The 22,073-nt window shown below is 38.1% G+C and overlaps 1 protein-coding gene across 3 annotated transcripts in view; it reads right to left on the reverse strand.

The window, feature by feature from the left end:
• The window catches only part of ZNF385B (zinc finger protein 385B), a 138,917-nt gene that overhangs the window by 74,091 nt on the left and 42,753 nt on the right, over positions 1 to 22,073 (reverse strand). For 2 of the 3 annotated variants that reach the window (XM_074145173.1, XM_074145172.1), the window contains exon 2: positions 13,987 to 13,998. The exons of the other annotated variant lie outside the window; for it this stretch is intronic. In XM_074145173.1, coding sequence (XP_074001274.1) covers positions 13,987 to 13,998 — 12 coding nt within the window. The remainder of the gene's footprint in view (positions 1 to 13,986; positions 13,999 to 22,073) is intronic. 3 annotated transcript variants of the gene reach the window in all.

Genomic DNA, 22,073 nt, shown 5'->3' on the forward strand with positions numbered 1-22,073 from the left:
ATTCCTGCAGACAAGTAAAGCAGAAAAACTTTTCACTTTTATGTTTCTGTCAAATCTGGTCATTGACAATCGAAGATTTCAGTAGTTCTCAATACAGTAAAGCAATTGCAAATTCTGGGAGAAGAAGATTGCTAAGGTTCCCTCTCACTCTGCAAGTGGAATTTTCCACTTTATATAAATACTATTTTTGTCAAAGACTCTTGTACAGTCCTGCTACCACTACACATGAAATGGAAAGTTCCACAGCTGTAATGAAACTGGGAACTTTTGTTCATGGAACACTTATTTTCATATTAAGGATGAACATGCATCATAGTCAAGAGCAAGGGATGCTTATCTTTGCAGTAAATAAAAGATTTACAATTGTATTCCTAAATGTAAGTTGCATCTGATTTTAAATGTTAATTTTCCATAACGCATTTCTAGCAAAGTTCATCATAAAACACCCCTGAGCACAGCTGCTAGTTGCTACGTCCTTTACACCTACCATAACAATTTGCTTGCATGCAAAGCACTGTGAGCTGAATCAGTGAAAAGCAGATACAGCTTTCATTTAGGGACATTAAGATTTGTGCAATTTGCAACAAAGCAAGACGTCTATCAAAGAATTTATACTTATTTTTTCTAGTGTGATGGCAACTTTCAGCCATTATTACTAGATACATATTACTAGATACATCAAAGCATTTTGCTTTAAAGCTGATTACTGAATCATGGAAAGTAGGGCTAGACAATCTCAAGTCATCCAATCTATCTGCATGAAATAAGAATTCTACCTTAAATCTACAGTGTCAGTTAAACTCCACATTATTTGAAAATCGCTTTACTATAAAAAGCACTAAGAACAGAGGGAAAAGAAGTAAAAGGTAAGTGAAAAGTTGGCAGGAGAAGAAGAAAAGAAAAAAAAAGATGACTGCTACTAGCTCCATGGAATCTGGTACATTTTCTGTGCCCATGTAGCTCAAAAAATTCAGATCTTTGAAACAGATCTTAGTGAACTGTAAAGAGGTATTCAATAGAAACTACAAGATTACGTGATATTTGCAGAGTAAACAGCAAATAATGACAAAAGTCAAGATCTTGCTCATAATCTGGAATTTTAATTACTTGAGAGAATATGTAGAGGAAAATAATTAGATAGATTAAAGTTGTTAATTATACAGATTAATTGATGGAATTATAGCAACTACTTCAGCATTTCAGAGTTCATCCTTCAATAGCAACTAGACAATTGAGAAATGTGTTCTGTCTAATACCAGTCAGAACGACATAGACAATATAGTCCATTTTCGCCTGAAGGTCTGGAATCTCTCTGCTCAAAGTTTTGCTTACACCAGAAAAGTTACAAAAGTCTAAATACATATTTGGCTTGCAAAGAAAATTGTCATTGGTGATAAATCACAGTGCAAAAAAAAAAAAAAAAAAATCTCATGCAATTCCCAGTTTTCAGAAGAGCTTATAGGACTGCACTTACGGGCAATAACAGCTTTGCTTGTAGGTTGAGCAACTTAAGGAATTGGTGAGATTTAACACACACAGCATCTCAGAAGGGAAATGCTCCCCAAAAGATTCAAGAGAAGAGGACTGAAATGGCATACAAAATTTCACTGTAAGACAAGGTACAGAATCAAGTCTGAAAGGATACTAACTTAAGTTGGCACTGCTTGGCTTGAGGCCAGCCTGGAGTTACCTGGTAGTCTTCAGTTCCTCCTATGACAGAGGTACACTCACATTTGGCACTATCACATACGTAACCGTCTTTCTCAGGAGAACAAACTAGTACAGAGAAGCCTCTACTGCTTATGTTATAACCACTCTGTGAAAAGGAGTCTGTCAGTCTCAAGTGCTGCTGTTATCATAGAATCACAGAATGGTTAGAGTTGGAAGGCACCTAAAGATGATCAAGTTCCAACCCCCTGCCCTGGGCAGGGGCACCTTCCACTGGGACCAGGTTGCTCAAAGCCCCATCCAGCTTGGTCTTGAACACCTCCAGTGAGGGGGCATCCCGACTCTCATGAAAATAAAATTCATTTTATTAGGCAACCTGGGAACTACTGTCCCACACTTCCATTAACTTGTACCAATTAATCTCATCAAGCATGTTTGCCCAGGTTTATTTCAGTCTCATTTAGATTCCCACCATACTGTCTCTTTTCTTTTGTTTCTTAAAGGATAGTTGAGTATACCTGACGAATGAGTAGGTGGCCGCTCTTTACCCTGATGTCCACCCTCCAAAGGTTAAAAGTAAAAATGACAGAAATCTTGACATTTGTGAATTTCCTTGCAATGCCTTTCAGCTGACTGTCAAGCATGTCCAGTTTTCTTAGTTGCTTGCCCTGACATCACACTAATGGGCAGAACTGGTAAGGATATGCAAGATGACTTATTCTGCCCCACCTGACCAGTAAGTCTCCTCAGTACCACATGCCTACTGCTGTTGGTAGCTCTCACAGCAAAGCAGGAGCCCCTGCCTTGACCTCCCAACCCCACCCCATCCAGGGTGGCTTGCTGTCCCAAGAGCCTGCTCCTGTAGACCATTCCACTTTTCATCATTGCAGCTTAACACAAAATAAGTTCAAACTTTGGAAGAGATCCCTTGCAGAGAGCCTGTATCAGTGTTGACTACAAAGACAACTTCCTGAAGTGGCTCATATTTCAAAGGGTACCTGTCTGCATAAGCTTTTAGAATACGTTAAAAAATATCCAAGACAAAAATTCCATTAGTTCATTCAAACTAATCCCAAACTTTTCATGAGAAAGTTACAGACCCATTAACAACAAGTAATAAATAGTTTGTAACAGTGCTCTCCTTGGAAACCTGCAGTTCCTATGTTAACCACAGTAGTGGCTGTATCACTCCGTTAAGCAGACCTGGTCTCAAACTGTATGGTAGAAGAAGCTGTAAACAAACAAACGAATAATTTCTGTAAGATCTCATCTGAAGTTTTATGTTCTCACATAACAGGTTGGCATATGAACAGTCAAGGACTATGTATGTTAGAGCTTCAGTTTAATTAAGAGGGTTAAAAAAGTCTAATATAACTTGGAGTTTCAAAAAATGTGCTATTTTATTTGAATTATTGGTATGCTTTGGGTTTACCTATGGACTTTCAAAACCAAAAGACTACTCAGAAATCAGAGACAAATGAACACATTTGTTTTGGGTGGGACAGGAGACACCAGCAGCCCTGAAAATCTTGTTTTACAAGCACTGCACGCCCCAAAAAGCAGGAAATATCCTCCTCCTCCCCCCTTCCCCTCCAAGGCAAGGAAACAGAGTTGGATGTGTTTCACAGTGCAAACAGGCTAAATTACTGAAGTAAATTAAAGAAAATATACTAATGTCTTCATTTAGGAGGGACACAAACAGGTGTAACTGGAGTCATGAGTAATCAAGGACCACATGAGTCCCAGACCACATGCCCAGTTCTCTGAAGTATAAAACAGACATCAGGTGATATCTCGTGCTGTTGTCAGTGAATGAAGCTGTTCTGTTTGTCTGCATTAAAAGAAGGTTCATGTGATGCTGTCAAGGCAGACTCTGAATAACAGCTGGTTGCAATCTCCATCCCCCATCTTTCTCGCAGACGAGAAAAGCCTTCTTTGATAACAGGTAGCTCAAACACTCAGGAACCCTGAATTCAAGAAATGAGGTGACACCTTTACAAAACAGAGAGCACAAATGTGATACATTAACTGGAGAAAGTAGCACTCAACACTAATTTAAAACTCCAAAAGGTGTCTTGGTACATGCTGCACTGACAGCGGACATACATACTAAAAGGCAGAATTCCCACAGTACACCCATCATCAACAAAGAGATTTGTCAAATATTGGACACAAATTACTTAATGTATTTTATTTTCAGTAACTCATCTGTCAATACTTTTGTTTTAGAATGGATTTCCTAATTTAGTATGTCGCAACTACATTAAAACTACTTTAATTCCTATTTGTTCTCCTCTCATAGCTGGTTTCTAGCACTAGTCTCAGCAGTGTTCAGTCTGATTTTCTCAAGGCTTTTTCCCCATGAACAATTTTCAATTTTACATGTCAGCAAACTATCCAAGCCCCAGGCACCATGGGGTTAAGATCAAAAACTGAAGATAATTCCTCCCAAACCCCTTTTATTTTATTTATTTGTAAGAAAAGCATTGCCTTTTCTTTTTTAACATGCTCCCTTTTTCAGATCAACACAGAAGCCAAATGAGAACTTTAACTTCTATCCCCTCTAGCAACTGACCCTACTTTTCTAAACTGGGGCTTATTCCCTGTTCTATCAACAAACTAAGCAGAAAGCTTGAGATCCTCTCTTGAGGTGGCACATATCATATATATATATGGAGCTCTTTGCTTTTCATGCTACTCATTCCATTAAAGAAGGTTTCCCATTGAATTTTAAAATAGTACCTCCTGTTTTTTTATAAAAATCGCAAATTGCATCAACCCTTACTTTTTTTCTGGTATGTTTTCTGCCTTAAAATGTCACATGCAATAGTTCAGCCATAGGTGCAATATCTATTACTGGCTCTCCCTGCACTGGCATCCATTTTGTTGCTATCAACAATTACTTGAGCATTACAGATTTTTTGGCTGACATCACCTACTGCTTTGTTGTTACGTTTAAAGTTGCCATGGAGACAAAAGAACAGCTGAATAGCAATTTTAATGCTTTAGAAATGCTTATTCTTTAGTAATAGGATGCTACTTGCCAGTATGGAGTCTCAGGGTATAATGGAAGTTATTATAAATAGTAACTTTTGAATCAAAGCCTTGCTCAACAAAAGACAAAATACAAAAAAGAGACTTGTGTTTCCTCCTACCCACCGTAGCGCTACTGGTAATGAACGGAGGCAGAGAAGACCATCTCCCTGCTGTGGAACAAGAAATCAGCCCAGAAGAAGTTGCCTCCAGCCCCATATCCTGAAGGATACAACAGCTGCTGCACCAAGATGCTTACCTTATTTTCTCTCCAAGTGCCTCTAGGTTGCAAATAACCTCAAAGTGAGAAGGAATAAGGAATTTCCATGCTTCATCTTTCTCATCAACTCAGGTAAAGTGCTGCTCCATCCACAGAAACTTAACACAAACTAGGAAAAAAAAAAATCAAGGATCCTCTCCTTGAATTTTTTCCTCCAGCCATACAGATCTGCTTTTTCTCTAGCACAACCTTTCCTACACAGAGTACGTGTAGAAGCTCAGACTAACAGCTGAATCCCTCTGCTCTCTGCTCATAATCCATTAACTCACATTACGGTATAACTTGCAACTGATGGGAATCAAGGATGCTTGGCCTCGGCATACTTGGCGCCTTTCAGATTCCAGTCTAGATGTTTAATTCCTTCCATCTCACTGCAGCTCCTGAGCAGACAGAACGCATGGGATCAACATGAGTATCACCTAAAGACTCTTCTACCTTAAATCCTACTGGTGAGTCAGAGAATTTCTAAAGATCATTATAAATAACAGATTATCTCTGGTTTGATACGGTGGATCAGATACAAAATGCAATAAAGCAGAGTCTTGTCCCACAAAGCCAACCAGCAGGCAAAGCAAGCAGCTGTCAGGGACAGCTGAAGGAATATTTTCTTATGCAAGAGCCTGCCTTCTCCCTCTCCCCCGACTTGACATTGCTCTCCCAACACCTTAATGGCAGCAAGAACACAAAACCTATTCCCTGGGGTTGCCACCTGATCCTTCGCCAGCAATAGGAGGTGCAGGACAATACAGTCAGGAGGAAATACTCTAGAAAGACAGCAAGTAGAGGATAATGCACAAGAGGTGGAGGAAGACTGGGATAAAGACAATTGTTCCTCCTCCTCATGAGAACCTCCTGCTAGAAGACTCCTGCATGCCACAATTCAGTAACTGAGAAGTATCTGCCCCTTCCCACAGTCCCGACATGCCGCTCATGGCCCATTTTACCTCTACAGAAGCCTCTTGCAAACCCACAGCTTTCAACAGCCCAGCCTCTGTGCCAAAATACATTTTGTTGACACTTCAGAAAGAACGCTTCACACTGAGGATTATGATCTTTTACTTGCATTGGACAAAATCTGCTTTTGCTAAGAAGCCTTGAACTGACTTTGGAGCTCACAGAAGTAAAAATATTAAATGTTAATATGTGAAAGAACAGGCAGGCTGTCACAGCAGAGGTCTGTTCCTCTAGCTTGGAAGTTTCCAGCTGAGTGAGAACATTCTATTGATAAGCTGAAATTAAACACACACATTGATCCTAGTTTTACAAATTCTCTGATCTACACCAAAGGTGCTTAAAGTGGAAATAAAATTCTGGAAGAACACTGCTTTTTTGGTTCTTTCGAGCAAATACTTTTCTATTACTTGAGGGAGAAGAGGATAGACGATGATGAAAGAAGTTTTTATTACAGTTATTTAATTTCAGCATCTCAGTACTCATCTGGAATCCTAAGGTCTAAGAGACATGATACAAATGATCACAACCAAGAGGAGCACAACAAAGTTCATCGAAAAGAGGGCAAGACAATATTTTAAATAAGCTCCTTGCTCACTCTCAAGAGTTTCATTATTCCAACCTCAGTTCTGCCTCAGCAGGTCCTGCTCTAGACTTGTCCAGTCACAGAGAGATTGCACAGCTTAAGCAAGCCCCCTGGGCAGATGCCCAGCAAGACAGGAGCTCATTCCAAAAAGAGAGAGCGCTCACCAATTATGGCATCTTATTCAGAAGCACCAATAGGGCAGCCCGACAACAGCATGCGACCCCCCCTTTGGAAGAGCATCCATCAGGGCCAGCAGAGGGCTGGGACTTGGGCATCACCCCACCAACACTGCAGCAGCTGCCGATTTCCGATGAGTCTGAGCCAACACGCTGGTCTCCAGCTACAGACAGAAAAATGTAGTCTGGCACATCACTTCTGACAGGTTGCCAAGTCCAATTCCACATGTCTCTAGAAGTGAGGGATGAAGGGAGAAGATAAATCTGCTAACAAAACCATGATATTTCTGATGCTTGTGCCCCCACAGTCAAGCTTGAATGGAAGGGAAAGAAGGCCACGCACCATGAATCTAGGTAAAACTCAAAGGGAAAAGGAAAACAGCTGAGTGGCAGCCCCGGCTCAGTCTCACTGGAATTTTTATCAAATATGTTTGGAATTGCTCTCACCTTGGGACAGAAAAATCTTCTCTGAAACACAATTTAAAGCAATGTGTGATGGGGCAAGAAATAAAAGACTTCAATTGAAAAGGTTATATGGAAAGACCATTTTATAGGGGGAAGACTTTTGGAAAAGACTGTTCAATGAAAAAAATTCCAGATGGAACTCAAAAGGAAATAAAGCAAGAAAATGATCACTTCAAGGTCAGGTTGCATTTGAATATTAACATATATTCAGAAATTATGAGAAATATGAAGTGGTATGCATTTAAAGCTTAATAGCTATTCACACAAAATCCTTGTGAGGAAACCTAAGAAAAACCCAAACATATAACTTTCTCAGACAAAGTATGAATCTTTCTTTCACATAACAACTATATTAAAAAAGAGAAAGTTAATGCCCTGAGATAATTATAGACAGTTGACTTGCAGTGGTAGAGGTTTTCCTAGGATTTCAGCTCCTACATTTCTGTTTAAAATATCTTAAATAAAGAAGAACAGTCTCTAGATAAACTAGGGGGTGAAGTAGTAGGGTACCCCAGACTACTCAAGGAATACTCAATGCAAAAGAAGAAATGCATTTAAGGAGAAGAGTAAATACAGGTTGAACATAAAAAGTTTTAGAAGGGATCCAATCAAATTATGGAAATGAAGAATGATGCAGAAATAGGCAAACACACCCACAGATCATCTAGCAACTTCTAGCAATAAACACAAAAAGCACAGACTTAACTGTTACCTTGCTATATTAGCTTAGTACTTCCTCGCTGCATCTAAGTCAGTGAGACGAGGGGTTCCTTGGTATGAAGGCGCAGATGCAGGAAGCCTTTTCCTCGAGAATTCCGGCAGAGAGAACCTGCATTGCTGCTCAGAGCAACGGTCTCTGGGCAGAGTGTGGCAAAGCTGTTACAGCCACCATGCAATGTCTTTGCAACAGCTCCAATTAAGAAACCTTGCTGCTGAATCCACCTTTCATCCTTTTGTTACTTGTGGTGTGAACAATCGTTACAGATACAATTTAGTAGGAATTTCTGTATTTTCTCAGAGGTCAGTACCAGGTACTTCATTACTTATGTTCATGTTTCCTTATGGAATTAATCCTTAGGGTACCAGGGTTTTAAAATTCTGATGAAAGGTCTTAAAATTCCCCCTGGATTTGTATTCATAATCAACAGTATTACATAATTTTTAAGTACTGAATGACTCACAATTGAATATCAAATACTGACTTTGTAGAAACTTTGTTATGCTTCTTAATATTTCTTACACTTTCCTTGCTCTAAGGGTCTAGGATTTCAATCCCTGATGTTTGGATTTACAAGAAGCAATTACTATCTTTCAAGTAGAAGTCTTTCGATTGTTTAATTTTAAAAAGCAAAGATGGTGCCGAAATCCTTATTTTTGTTAGACTTGCATAACTACATCTCAAAGTAAGTCTCAAATAGCTGTAACAGAAGGATTTCCCAAATCTTACACCTAGCCCTCCAACTAAGAGCAAAATAAATCCCTAGGTTTACAGACTCAGCATGTTAAATGTATCTGGATGAATCTTTCCTATTTAGATCAAGCAGTAGAAAGTTTTATTGTTTGTTCTGTAGTTAGTTTTTCTGTAAACAGCTTACCCTCCCAGTCCACAAAAGCTTCTAATTTCTTTAACTCGGAGAGCTACTCAGATCCCGGTAATGTTCTTTGAAACATTAAGATTACTAGCAGCTTCTGTTACTAGTACAGTAAGTCTTCAGTTTTAATTTAATTGGATTCCTGTAGAGGATGAAAAAGGGTTATTTAGTTGTTTTTGTTTGCCTGTTTGTTTTACTATTATTAATCTGTAATTGGATCCCATCCCTTTCATTATCTGATACTATTTCTCAATGGCCAAAACTTGAACAGGGATTCAAAAAGTAAAATGATACTGTTCTTAATGTCCCAAGAGCAGACAGCTAAAACAGTAAGCTGATACCATTTACAGCTGCTAGAAGTAAGCGTGTGGCTTAAAGACCTCTCACGTAATCTAACAAATGTTTCAAAGCACCACATATGCACAGGGTATGCCACTGAAAGTAACTCCAAGGTTACCGCACACAGAGGAACAGCAGTAACCAAATGGCAGAATACCAAATGTCACCTTTATGAACCTGGTGACTGGGACAGGAACCACGGACTAGCTCTGCTGCAGGGAAAGCACTATTCAAAAGGTATCTGTGAGTTGATTAGATATAGAGAATTTCGAAATAAATATTATTAAGGGTTATTAAGACCCTTTAATGCAATCACGGAACACCATTACTACTCCTATTACTAGGACTAATTTAGAAGAAAATTAGTATCTGTACCCCTCACTCCACCACAAAGGTTTGAGGCGTAAATACTGTAAGCAAAGAACGTCCCTTAGTTTGATACAATGGGGCATAATTAGGAATGGTGGGATGGAAGAAATGAATGGTATTTCTAAGGCTTAATATTGGGAAAGCCTATATCCAAAACAACCTATGCAATAAAGCAAAAGGATAGTGTCCCATGGGAAAGGCAAGAAAGAAAATAGTTTAGGACTTCTAAAGAAAGATCAGAAAATAATGAAATTAGTGAATGCAGCCTATTTTCATGTGGTTTGATATCAGTTTCACTTGTGTTTCAATTATAAGTTTTAATATTAAAAATACAAAATGTATTTTATATGTGACAATTATCATAATTTTAAAATTTAAAGAGCACAGAGACACAGAGTAATCACATAGTCTCTAACATCGCTGATCTTAAAGTATTTCCTTTACTATTGAGTATACTGAAGTGAAAAGCCGATTGATTTTGTTCTATAGCTAGAGTTCTGCTTATTCAGAAACGCCACCTCACTCCCCATGGACTCCTTTGCACTCAAGATGCAGAACCAAAATGAGTATGCCCCGCCTTCTAAGAATTTTCTTTCATTTAAATTGGACAAAGACCAGATTTTGTGGATTGCTGAGCCTTTTTCTACTCTCACATATGCTCTTGTCCATTAGATTAATTCCAGTAGCCTCAGAGTATTCATGCAGGTAAAAAAATAAAGACTGAGCAAGCCAGCCACAAGACACTTTCAGCTGAAGCCTATGCCCTATGACAGACTGACCTGCAACTGATAGGCAGAGGAGATGCTGATCAGCCTTTTGTTTTAAGGCATGTCAGAAAAAAAAAAAAAAAAATACTACTTTAGAGGCCAAACACTCATTCCACTGCAGTGAACAGCCAAACTTCTAACAAAACCAGAATTACAAGCTAACAATTTGAGAGTAAAGGCCAACATTCAGGAGGAATCTTGAAAAAACCTGGACACCCAGTCTTACAGCTCGTCGCATAGCATAAGCTATAAGGGCACCGGGAAAGAGAGATGGACACCCTGCTCCTTTACTTCCAAGTATTTCCTGCACCTTTTACTGGCTCATGTACCATCAAAATCACATCAGCATAGAAATTACATTTTCAGTTAAACCGTAGGATTGAATCTATCCTCATTCCTCAATCTTTTGAAAAGCTTCAAACACTTTGAATTATTCTCTTTTCATGTCTGTAGTGCCCTTAGTTTCCTACAGTTCTAAGCAAGCCTGGAGTAAAGTCTCTCTTCCCAATATTAGTGATATCCCTACTCTGATCTTGACTGTATCCTCTGTGTTTTTTTTTTTTTTCCCCAGATATTCCACTGCTTCCTTAATTCTCTACCACAATGCTTTCCCTACCTGTTCTGATGTCGCTTCCTCCCTTAAGTTTCAGACAGCACATTAAAAATAAAAAAGTTGTAAATACTTACTTCATACAATTTTCCTTCTCAGCCCCACTCACTCTTACCCATAACTTGAAGTTTTAAAATGCGTATCTCCAAAATCGCCTCTCTTCCCAGGCACCCTAACAAATCCTCTGTTTACAGAGAAGCACTTTACCGTTATCTGTAGTTCTAGATATTTGGGACTACCTGAAAGAAAAGAGACTGGATTTTGGATTAAATTATATGAAGGTTCTTGGTTTTGCAGGAACACAGGAAGGGAGAGAGCAGGAATCCAGGAAGATCTTTAGCTATGGACATTACCTTTCAGGACAGAATTAATGATTTCCTGTAAGATTTTTTCTACTTACTAAAAATCTGAATAGATATGCAATACATGTAGGGATGTTCAAATTAAGATCTTTGAACTATTTCTATTTCCTTAGGATTTGTAGCCCTCCTTTTTTAAGTTTTAAAAGTTCATAAGTGAACGTCCTATAGTTAGACTAATATTCAGCCCTCAAAAGGGACAAAAAAGTCTGCTTTCTAGTCAGCCATGACTTTTCTATGATTTACTCATAAATGCAGTACTTTTGTTCTGTGTCTCTGACGCGCCTACAAGGCAGGGCTGCTTTCTTTTTCTGTTGTGCTACTACCTGTCATTTCAGGAAGTTGGCAGTAGCTTTTCAAAGAACTTTTCAGAACTATTTTTAGACTTACTATTGACGTTTCTACCCAAGTTTCAGCTGTGCTACCATGACACGCCTACAGACATTAATATATGGTATCTCAATTCACTAAAGAGCAGTTATTAATATCAATAAACATTAATTTTTACACAGGAGAAAAAACAAATGAATCAACCTAAGAATAGCCCTGGAAACTATTGCCAAACACAATCTCTAATCTAAATAATCCTCTTAAATTCAATCTTAAAAAAGAGAGAACAGAATTTGGTTTTAGTTACATGGAACCTCCCAAATATTTTTAAACTCTTTAAAGGTAGAATTCTGGGAAAAAATGCTTTAGGGTGCTTAGTTACTTTTCTGGGATTAAGAATTACCCGCCTTTTCAGAATCCTTCTAATTTGGTATCTACCCTTAAGACATGAGCTACCCAAAAAAAAAAATTAAAAAAATAAAAAACCAAGGAATGTAGAACAATACTATATCTTTTCATGTTGTTATTTTAAAGCAATCATCTGATGTTGCTTTTTAAATATATTCCACTTTGTAAAGGAAAACCTGGCCTATAGCTGACTCATTAGCCTCTCCCTGCAACTATTTCATTCTGTCCTCTAAGTCTGGTTTCATGAAGGCCTCCTGATATATGTCAGCAAGAACTATTATCTTAAGAATACTGTAGGACTCTATCCTTAAGTAATCATAAATAACATAAAAGTATTTTAAATCTCCAGAGTCTGCAATAGTTATAACTCTATTTTAACAATTATGTATTATACACAAGGATATATTATATTTTGGGTTATTTACAACAATGAACTAAACAAAGTATTCCAAATTGAACACAATTCTAGAAGTAAACGGCAAGTTTAGGGTTTTTGGGGTGAGGTGTTTTGTTTCAGGGTTTTACTTTCATTAGCCTTTTCTCAATCAATCAAAACAGGCTATTCCATAGGCTTAGGAGAGACACCATCCAAGTTAAGCAATATGGTGGGTTTGTGTAATATGGTAGAAGGTATGACTGCATGCCTTCCTGAGAAAGAATAAGAAATACTGGTAACAAGGAACAAGATATGGTGAGATGAACTTGAGCATTCTTTTGTGTCGAGCAAGTGTCTTGACATTTAACAATGCATTTATTGTTGTAGAGTGACAAAGAGGAAGAGTTCAAAAAGAAATTTTCTTTCCTCCATTCTGAAAGCTCACTCTTTCTTCAGATTCCCCATAAAATCTAGAAAGAACAAACTGATTCTTTAGTCATCAGCTTCAGTTTAGTACAAAGCACAGCATCACCAAAGACATGCATTTTAATTACTGTCTAAATATCTGCTAAACCCAGGAAAAAAATAGAAATCACCTCAGAATATAATTTAGCTACACATGAAAGCCCTTTTTATTATTGTAGTACCACACAAGCACACCCAGACAAGTAGGATGCTAAATTAGAAAGCAATACTAAATGGAGCTCTGCATAGACATGAAGATCCATGTCGGCCAACAGGTGGGTTTTGCAAATAACATACAGGAAATACCTTGTGAGATCTGGTGAGATGCCTCATCACTTGTGAGTAACTGCACTTATCACTGTTATATCAATCATTACCTCCTCAAATAAAGAAATCTGCTTTATGAGGGAACACTGGACATAGCTTTGGATCTATGCCTGAAGGATGTATATAAAAGTTCTTTGTGGATCACCTCCCTTTGAAACGTGCAAGTCTGAGATTCATTTCTCTTTGGTAATCACTGTTAATGAAATTTTCTAATAAAACAGAGATTTCAATCACAGAGATTAGAAAATTAAATTTGGCTTCATAGTATAAGCTGAACTTCACTATCTGGCTACTATTACAATAGGTAACACATCTAGAATAACTAGGAAGTTTGCACAATAGTTTTTATTGCAAGACCATGTTTTTCATCAGCTTATAATTTGTCAGTCTATTAGCTGAAGTTTTCCTTGCCTAGTTAAATTTTTTATTATTGTTTTAAATTTCAAATCACTTCTGAGAACAGCTATTATAAATAACTGGAGGATGTATACGCTTGAACAAAGAAAAACTGGTAGACATCACCCAATTAGAATTACCACTGTGAAGGATTCTTAAAATTTTGGGGGAACTTCTCACATTTCTGTTGACCGTTGATATTTGGAAGAATCTCCTAAGCCTGTCCTCCTAATCTTTGATTTACTGATGTACCTTCTGAAGTGTTAGAAATCATCAGTTTCTACCCTCATCTTTGTGCCACAGAGATTTCAACAACCTACCAAAAATGAACCAACCTCAGAAAGGATCATGCTACTTTATGGCTCATGCTGTACCCACAATCTTCACACACTTGTTCCCCCTACAACCATTGGAGCAGTGAAAAAGACCACCAGGGTAAGAGAGCAAAACATCCACTCTCAAAGCTAAAATTTAGCAGTGTCTCAATACTGCAGCTACCTCCTCTCCTTCCGAAGGACAGGTGTCCTCCAGGGGTATGAGGACAGGCATTTCTCTCAACCATTCTTTGCAGGTAGCACATGTGATGAGCAATCGTTCCTACCCACAGAACTTGGGGAACAACAACATTTTTCAGAGTCCTCCCAAGAAGGATGTTGAAAACAAGAGGAACTAAGATGGGTTTAGCTTCCTCTTCGGGGATTCAGCAACTTCTTGCTCGAATTGAAAATTGCCAACTTTTATTGTCAGATAATAGTATTAGCCCTGTAGATCAAACAATAACAAGAAACAATAAGTATACTGTTCCCTGTGCCTTCTTGTCCCTTTCTGGTTGCACTGAAGTCAGTTGTGTTCTTGCTTCCCTTAGCCTATCTGCCTGCAGTAAGGCAGAACTTCTCCCTAAAAGCACACAGGACAGAAATAAACATCACAGCAAACAATTACAGAAATATGTAAGTAATTTATACATAAAGAAAACCCTTATCTGTGCCAAAGCAAGCTGTATCAGGATCAGATTTTTCCTCAGCTAATCTTCTTTGAAGTCTCACAAAAACGCTAATGAAAGACCTGATCAAAATCCCAGAAATTAAAGCAGGAGAAAACTGTTCCAAATATAACATACTTCTAAACAATCCCTTGTTTTAATTGCACAACTCCGAATCCTGGCCAACAAGGTTCTGCAGAATTCAAGCCAAACCCATCCCCAACCGTACACGTCTAACAGAAAAGAAAGCTGCTGTTCAGATAGATCCTACCTTCTTTTACCAGTTAAACCAAGCTCTGTAGGAGAGAGTACTGCCTGTCTCTATGTCCATTACCCTATTGATTGTTGTGTAAATATTGGGCTTCCTGCTTGTGGAGAAGCTACTGCAAAGTTTCTTTCAGTTCTGTTTGCACATTTGAAACTTGTGCGTGGTTTAGAACAAGGAAGTTTATGTAATGTACCCGAGAAACTGCAGTACATCATGGCTCATTTTAATTCAGGTATGAATACATGACACAGATGAATTCACAAAACACTCCTTTCATCTGAAATTTAAGTAGTAACCCTTTTTCCCCTGAAGGTTTAAGCAGCTTCTAGTGACAAAATTGATATATTTTTCTGTTTCTTTAAAGCAGTACTGGATAGAAACAGCTTGGGATGAATCTTTCCTGAATTTATTTAAATACGAATACACCATCAACTATAAGGATATTTGAATAAGTCATTCCAAAAGATCTCAATTTTCTCTACAGCTATAGAATATAATGATTTTAAACTTTGCTCAAAACGTTTTAGTATAATACATAAAAGCATCTTTTCCCCAAAGGCCAAATTTCCAAGTACTGAACAAACCCAAATATCTGTACCAAGAAACCTGTACCTGCATCTGGGATATTCAGTATCTAAACACAAATTTATGACACAAATTTTATTTGCACACTGCCCATCACCAAAATTCTTGCTTTCCTGTAAAGCCAGTTTCATCTTTCCTACAGAGAAAGCTTTTTAGATTACTTTTATTAGGAAATATCATTGGGAAAGGGATAGTGGAGTACTTCTGTATTACCCTTCTTTACCCAGACACCTCCCACAAGTTCATAGTCCTGTTCAAACACCCCCTTTTCCAGGACCCTTTCTGACCCCCATTGCTGCCTCTTGCCCCTATGACTCAGAGCCCTGTGCCTGCTTCCCCAAAAGCAGGGTCAGTGGGAGCCACTGCCACCAGCAAGGGTTATACATTTTTCCTCATCTGGCAGTATTTTTGTTGCTCAGCTCTTGCCAAAATTCATATCATTTTTGGTGCACAAGCTTCCAAGTTTTATTGGGTTTCCCCTCTCAACAGAATAACAGCTTAACAGAGCGGCATGTTCTGCATAGAGCAGTTTTGATGAGTTAACACTGGGGTATTTTGGTCAGGTGGGTTTTGGGGTTTTTTTGTTTGTTTTGGGGGGAGGTTGTTGCTTTTTTTTTTTTTTTTTTTACACTTTCTAGATAGACAGAATTTTCTCTACTGTTTTCATCACATTGCAACTGTCCCCAAAGGCTTGACACCCGTTTTGGGACTCTCACTTCTTTCCCTCAGTTTGCAAGCCATTTTGACAAGACAGGGTCAGCTTGGGCTTGCCATCCGCTGGCCAAGTGCAGCAGAAAGACGATGCCTGGCCAGCACAGACTGCTCGTTGCCTGTCTTGTCTCCCAGGAGTCAGGAACAACCCAAGATTTTTGGTCTGTCTGCATTGCCCAATAACTGTTTCCTGTGGACAACTCAGAGCAGCCTGGCCCATCCTGTGGGCTGTCAGATGAACCACACTGAAAACCAAAGATAAACGTAAATCTAGACATTACTACGATAATGGTAGCATCCTGAAGGAGGCATGGAAGATGTGGACTGCTCCAAGTTCAGAAATAATTAATACATTTCTATATACAGAATGCTGAAATCACATAAGTGAGCAACAGGAACAACCAAAGCGCCAGATTCCTCTCAGACTTCTCTGTTAAAACCTTCTACAACATATATTTCCTTGCAACACAAGCAAATCGTTATCATGACTATATCAGAATACACAAAATGAAACAGAGAAGCAAAGTTCTAGAAAAATCAGAGAGAATTTCCCTACCACAAAGAATTCAGCACTCAAACTGTAAAACTATGATTATCAAACAAAACATAAATACAACATCACAGACACATACATGGAGAGAAAGAGAACAAGGGATAAATACTTACGAAATATATGTATTTGCAGTCCTGAAGCACCTACAAATATGCAACCTAATTTGCTGAAATTTGAACAATTTGGCTAGACTAAGCTACATACTGCACTAGTCCTAAATTCTGCCTAACATCTCCCCATGTTTTTCATGCCTTTATAAAGTTAAAAGAAGGTGACAGGAACCAAGAATTATGGTCAATGGATACATATCATTTTTAGTAAAAAAAAAAAAGACAAACCAAGTCGTTTTAAAAGCAGTGCAATTTTATGAAATGGAATTTGCAACAGCCTAAGGTTGATCATACTTACACAGAGCAGAGGGTATTTTATAACATTCAATTCACGGCAAATGAGTATTCTACTAGTATTTATTTTAACATCTGAAAAAACTACCAAAGACATTCCTCCAGACAAGGTTGCCTTGTATGAAAAAAACCCAACCAAATAACTAAAAGTGTTTTCTACAAGCTAATCATCTAACTATAAACAGGACTTTAAGGACAGAAAGAGAGCATTTATGTTTTCAACCTAGCAAGGCATCCTAAGAGGAACTTTCTGAATGTATCATGCACATTTTTAACATTGCAGCTAAGCAGTACAGTGTAATCTGCAACATATTAACATTTCATAAGCTCAATAAGTTGAAGTTGTTCTTTAAAATACACATGAAGGCATTCCCTATTTCAAATGCTATTACTATTTATGGTTATTGAAACTATTATATAACATGATATCAGTCAACAGGATTTAGCAACATAATGCTAAAAGGAAATTAAAGACAAAATAATCAAGCATTACGTTTTTACAGTGAACCATCAGTATGCTCACAAGTAAGAAACAAATTTATTTTAATATATAAGAAATACATTCTTCCAATGGGCTTACTAACAAGAATTTTCATTTATAGCCTTCCTTCAGAAAATGTCACGATTACCATCTGAACAGGGGAAAAAAAAGATAAAGTTCAAATGCTGATTTTGGCATTTGTATTTCTCTGACGTAGTTTACCTAAAGATAAAAAGTACCTAAAAAGAAATAGATCACAGGCACCCACAGTGCTAACATTTCCTAATTCAACTACTCAGTTCTTAAACTACAGCAAATGAGTACAGCTTTCACTAATGGATTGCTATTAAAAATAAATCAGCAAAACAGTGCATGCATTTCTCCTTCCATACGGCTGGAGCAAGCATACAGCATTCTATTATGCAGCTAGCTGAAAGACAGATTTCAACCTCCACATGGAATTACTTACCCAGAAGCATGTTTCTCATCTACAGTTAGTTCAGCAGAATAGAAAGTTCTGTACAATAGATCTAGCAAAGGGAATGTTCTCACAAGCTCCTTTTTGACTTGGTGCAGGTTTTTAGCAGGGTTTGAACTCGAGCTGCTGAGAAATATGCCTTGCCCCATAAAGCTGCTGGGACACCTTACTTCACTCTCATTGGTGAATGACACCTCTTCAGACTAAGTAGAAGTATTGCAGAGACCAGCGGTAGCTGGTGCCACCCTAATTTGAGGTAACAAAACCATAAAAGTAAAGAAAGTCGCCACTTCAGTAAAGTTTTAAAGTTATACATTTTGATATTTCTGTCCTGCAATTGGTTTTAAACTAGTTGCCTATCTCTGACTGAGGGAAAAACTCCCTACAGAACTACAGTATTACTTAGAGTAATACAGTCATACAGCGTATCAAGGAAAATTTAAATTGTAGGCTAAATTCAAGTTTTGCAAAAGTGAATGCCCCCTCTTTCCATTGCACTGGATTACACTGTAGCTGACTTTATCTCTTCAGATACAAAAGGATTCCTTTAAAGAGGTACGAGCAGGGAGCTGGTTTGTGATTTTTTGTTTAGCTCAAAAGTCACCTACAAGACTGATTTTAACATGGAATAAAAACATAATGCTGCCGCTACCATGGCAAGTACCCACTGTCCACTAAAATCCACCAAAGACCATTTTTGGACAATTACAATTAACCTCTGCTATGAAGAGGAAAAAAGCCAACCTCTTCCTATTATAAAAGCAAAAGGCATGTCATCTGAAAGCTGGGGTTCAAATCATAAATTTCTAACTGAAAGAGATGCCCACGCCCTGCATCCCCTTGCTTTGGGTTGTGCTGTATCAGTACACCACAACTGGGGGCTGTGCAGAACTTCTGACTCTTCAAAAGATTTTTCCAAGAGCATCCCAGTAAGGATACTTGACAGAAAGAGTTTCATTTAAAAAAAAAAAAAAAAGTAATAAAAAAATCCCAGAGCATTAGGGACAGATTTTTATCTGATGCAATTTGCCGTTGTGGGAATGTCATATAATTCCTCGGGGAGAAACTGAAGATTATGGAAGAAACCTTTTACATAACCCTTGCACTTCAGTGCTTTACCTTAAATGTATTAAGATTTACTTAATTTCCTTGTTTGTTTTTTTAACAGAAGTGAAGGGATGGGAGAAGAGGACTTTGAAAAGGAAACTACTTGGAACAAACTTCCACATACCTAGAAATACTAGTCAAAATTTTTGTGAACAGATCAATTTTGTACCCAGTCCTTAATAGAACATATTGTTCCAGTGACAACACACTTCTTTAGGGTGTGACTACTGGTTACTCAAAACAGCACATATGAAACTTTAGCTTAATGTGATTTTATTCTAGAACCTCTTATTCCTCTTCCTTCTACTAAAAGGGGGATTACTTCCATAATTACCTGCCAACATGACTTGGCAGCAATTACATGATTTTTTTACATGTCCTGAAATATTTGGTGTTCTTGTTAAAAGCGCCTTCCTTTTTTTTTTTAAAAAAAAAAAAAAAAAAGAAGAAGAAAAGAGGGGAGGTGGGCATGGCTAGCAGTAACGATCACAGAAGAACAGTGGAAAAAATGAATCAGATTTGACATAAAAAGGCAAATAAAAATGAAAACCAATTAAAAATAAACCTCTGATTTTTAAGCAAATCTTGTGATCTTGGAAGATGTGACTCATTCTCGTTGTGCACTTGGGATTGGCAACATCAAGCCTCTATGAAACTTTATGTGGGTTTTATATAGACTCAGATGACTTAGCAAGATGACCAGTATTCCCAAGTAAATACTATGTTCTCTCATGCTGACGATAATATTACTACTTCTATTTTCTGTGATGTCTGAAGGGTTTATTTTTTTTTAAATTTCACCATTAACTGCAGAAGTGTCTCACACGTTCCGTAAGCACATAATACATTTATACATTATAGCAAGACAAAATGGCAAGGACTGATCCCCCCCCGAACTGGCAGGCATGCTTCCCCCACTCCCTCAATGACAGCCATGTCTCTTTTTTGGCAATGTTTGATAGCTCCTCGCTAAAGACATTACAATGCATGAGAATGCTCCAGGTTAGCCATGTAGCTGGTTCAATGCACTCCAGCTCCCTTCTATTTCCCTCTCCCTCTCAACAGCATATAACAGCCCATCTCACAAAAGACCACTCTTTGATTGTAGAGCAAGGTCTTAGGACTCACTAATCACAGTCTTAATGTAATCTCCAGGACACAAACAGTTTTAACTACAGATGTCTCTTCTCCTCCCTTTAAAGCAACTATTAATTCCCATCTACTCTACTAATGCCCACTGTCCCATGATTTTGGAGATCCCTTGATTTTTCTTTTGTTCAAGAAGACCCCTTCAGAGACTCATAATTGGTGCTGTTACAGAACTGGCAGCCCCTCCACACCGCAAGCCTGATAGCCTCTTTGACTATAAGGGCATGCAATATGCTTGTGCAAGCACAATAGGTACAAGCACAACAGAGATGATGTGGGTGAGGAGGAAAAGTAAGAGGACAGCACTTTCTTTTGAAACACCAGTCTGAGGTGACCATGCAGCTATTGCATTACAGATGGAGCTAAAGAAGCAACAAGGGTAAGGATACTTGCTGGAAGAGAAAGAGGAGAAACAGTGGAATACAGAGGAGAAAGATGAAAAAAAAGGCCTTTTTTTCCAGCTAGCTATCAGATGCTGACCTTCCAGAAGACAAGGTGGTAGAACATTCACTGCAAGTGTGGTAACTACTTCCACAAACCTGATTAAGGAGAAGAGAGCGAGCATGAGAGCACACACACTAGGACCACAGAGCAAGAAGAAAGGAAAGACCTCTTGAGCAGGTTATCCGAGGGCAAGTGCATTCAGGTCTCATTTACGAGCAGCTCCTGTAGCCAAAGAATGAAAAGTTGACATACAGCTCAACTAGTAAGATGCTTGGGTGGCATCTAGTTTTTTGGTTTTTTTTTTAAAAAAAAAAAAACAATTTCATGCTTTACATTTTTTCCCCTTTATTTTCCTAGCATATCTCTCTCATATTCGGAGACTGGAGAAGTAGCATTTTGAGCATTTGTAATAAATTACTTATTATCTCTGGCTAACAAGTTTTAATAACAAACAAAAGTCACCTAGAATCAATCAGCATCTACACAAAACATGGTGTTTAGACTTCCGTTCTTTCTATGTCCATTCTCTGTCCCCAGATTCCTTTGATACAGATGTGCCTCCTTAATAGACTGCAATATAACATATTTTGGCTGATGTTCAGAAACTTAGAGAATTGTACTGTCAGGTTATGATTGAAGAAAATCAGACAGTGTAAGTAGATGTGCTGTATTTTCAGCTTGAGCATGGAGTAAATCATCCTTCCAGAAGTCCAAAATTCAGCACTTTGGACTTCTGAAGAGATTAGTGTCAAACAGCAATAATAGCATCCTGTTGTTAAACCCATAAAAGGCTCCTCTGCACAGCCATACTTGGATTCTTTAGGTTTAGTCCTTTGCTTTTCGTGCATGAACAACTCTTCAGGCTTGCTGTACGTGTTCTCAAGGTTATTCATGCAGTGCAGCATATACGAGTCACATACAGAAGTGTTGCAGAAGTTTTTTGCAAAAGTGCAGCTAGGGAAAATTAACTATAGCTACTACATCTGGTAGTAACATAAAAGTCAAGAAAAAGACAAAATTCAGTAGTTAAAGTTTGACCTTATTGTTACTGTACTACTCATCATGATTCTTAATCCTCAACTTTCTTCACCAAATATTTTCATGTGTACTATGAGCAGAAGAGTGCTACTCTTAAGATCTCAGCTGAACTGAATTCATTAATATCTCAATGAATTTATGATGATACATATGTGGAATATCACACTAATGAACTACAACCACTCTCCTGGGACATTGACTTAAACCAATGGCTAGTATGTGAAAGAAAGGACATTTGTTCAATAAAAACCCCCAACTATCCTACCTCTTGTAACAAAGGATTCGCACCAGTAATCCAAATTTTGCTAAGCATAGGAAGTGCCAAATCCCCCATACTTTGCTTTTAAAATTCAAGGTAAGAATAAAAGCAAAGGCA

The sequence above is a fragment of the Numenius arquata genome, chromosome 3 (assembly GCF_964106895.1).
Source record: "Numenius arquata chromosome 3, bNumArq3.hap1.1, whole genome shotgun sequence".
NCBI classification, from domain to species: domain Eukaryota; kingdom Metazoa; phylum Chordata; class Aves; order Charadriiformes; family Scolopacidae; genus Numenius; species Numenius arquata.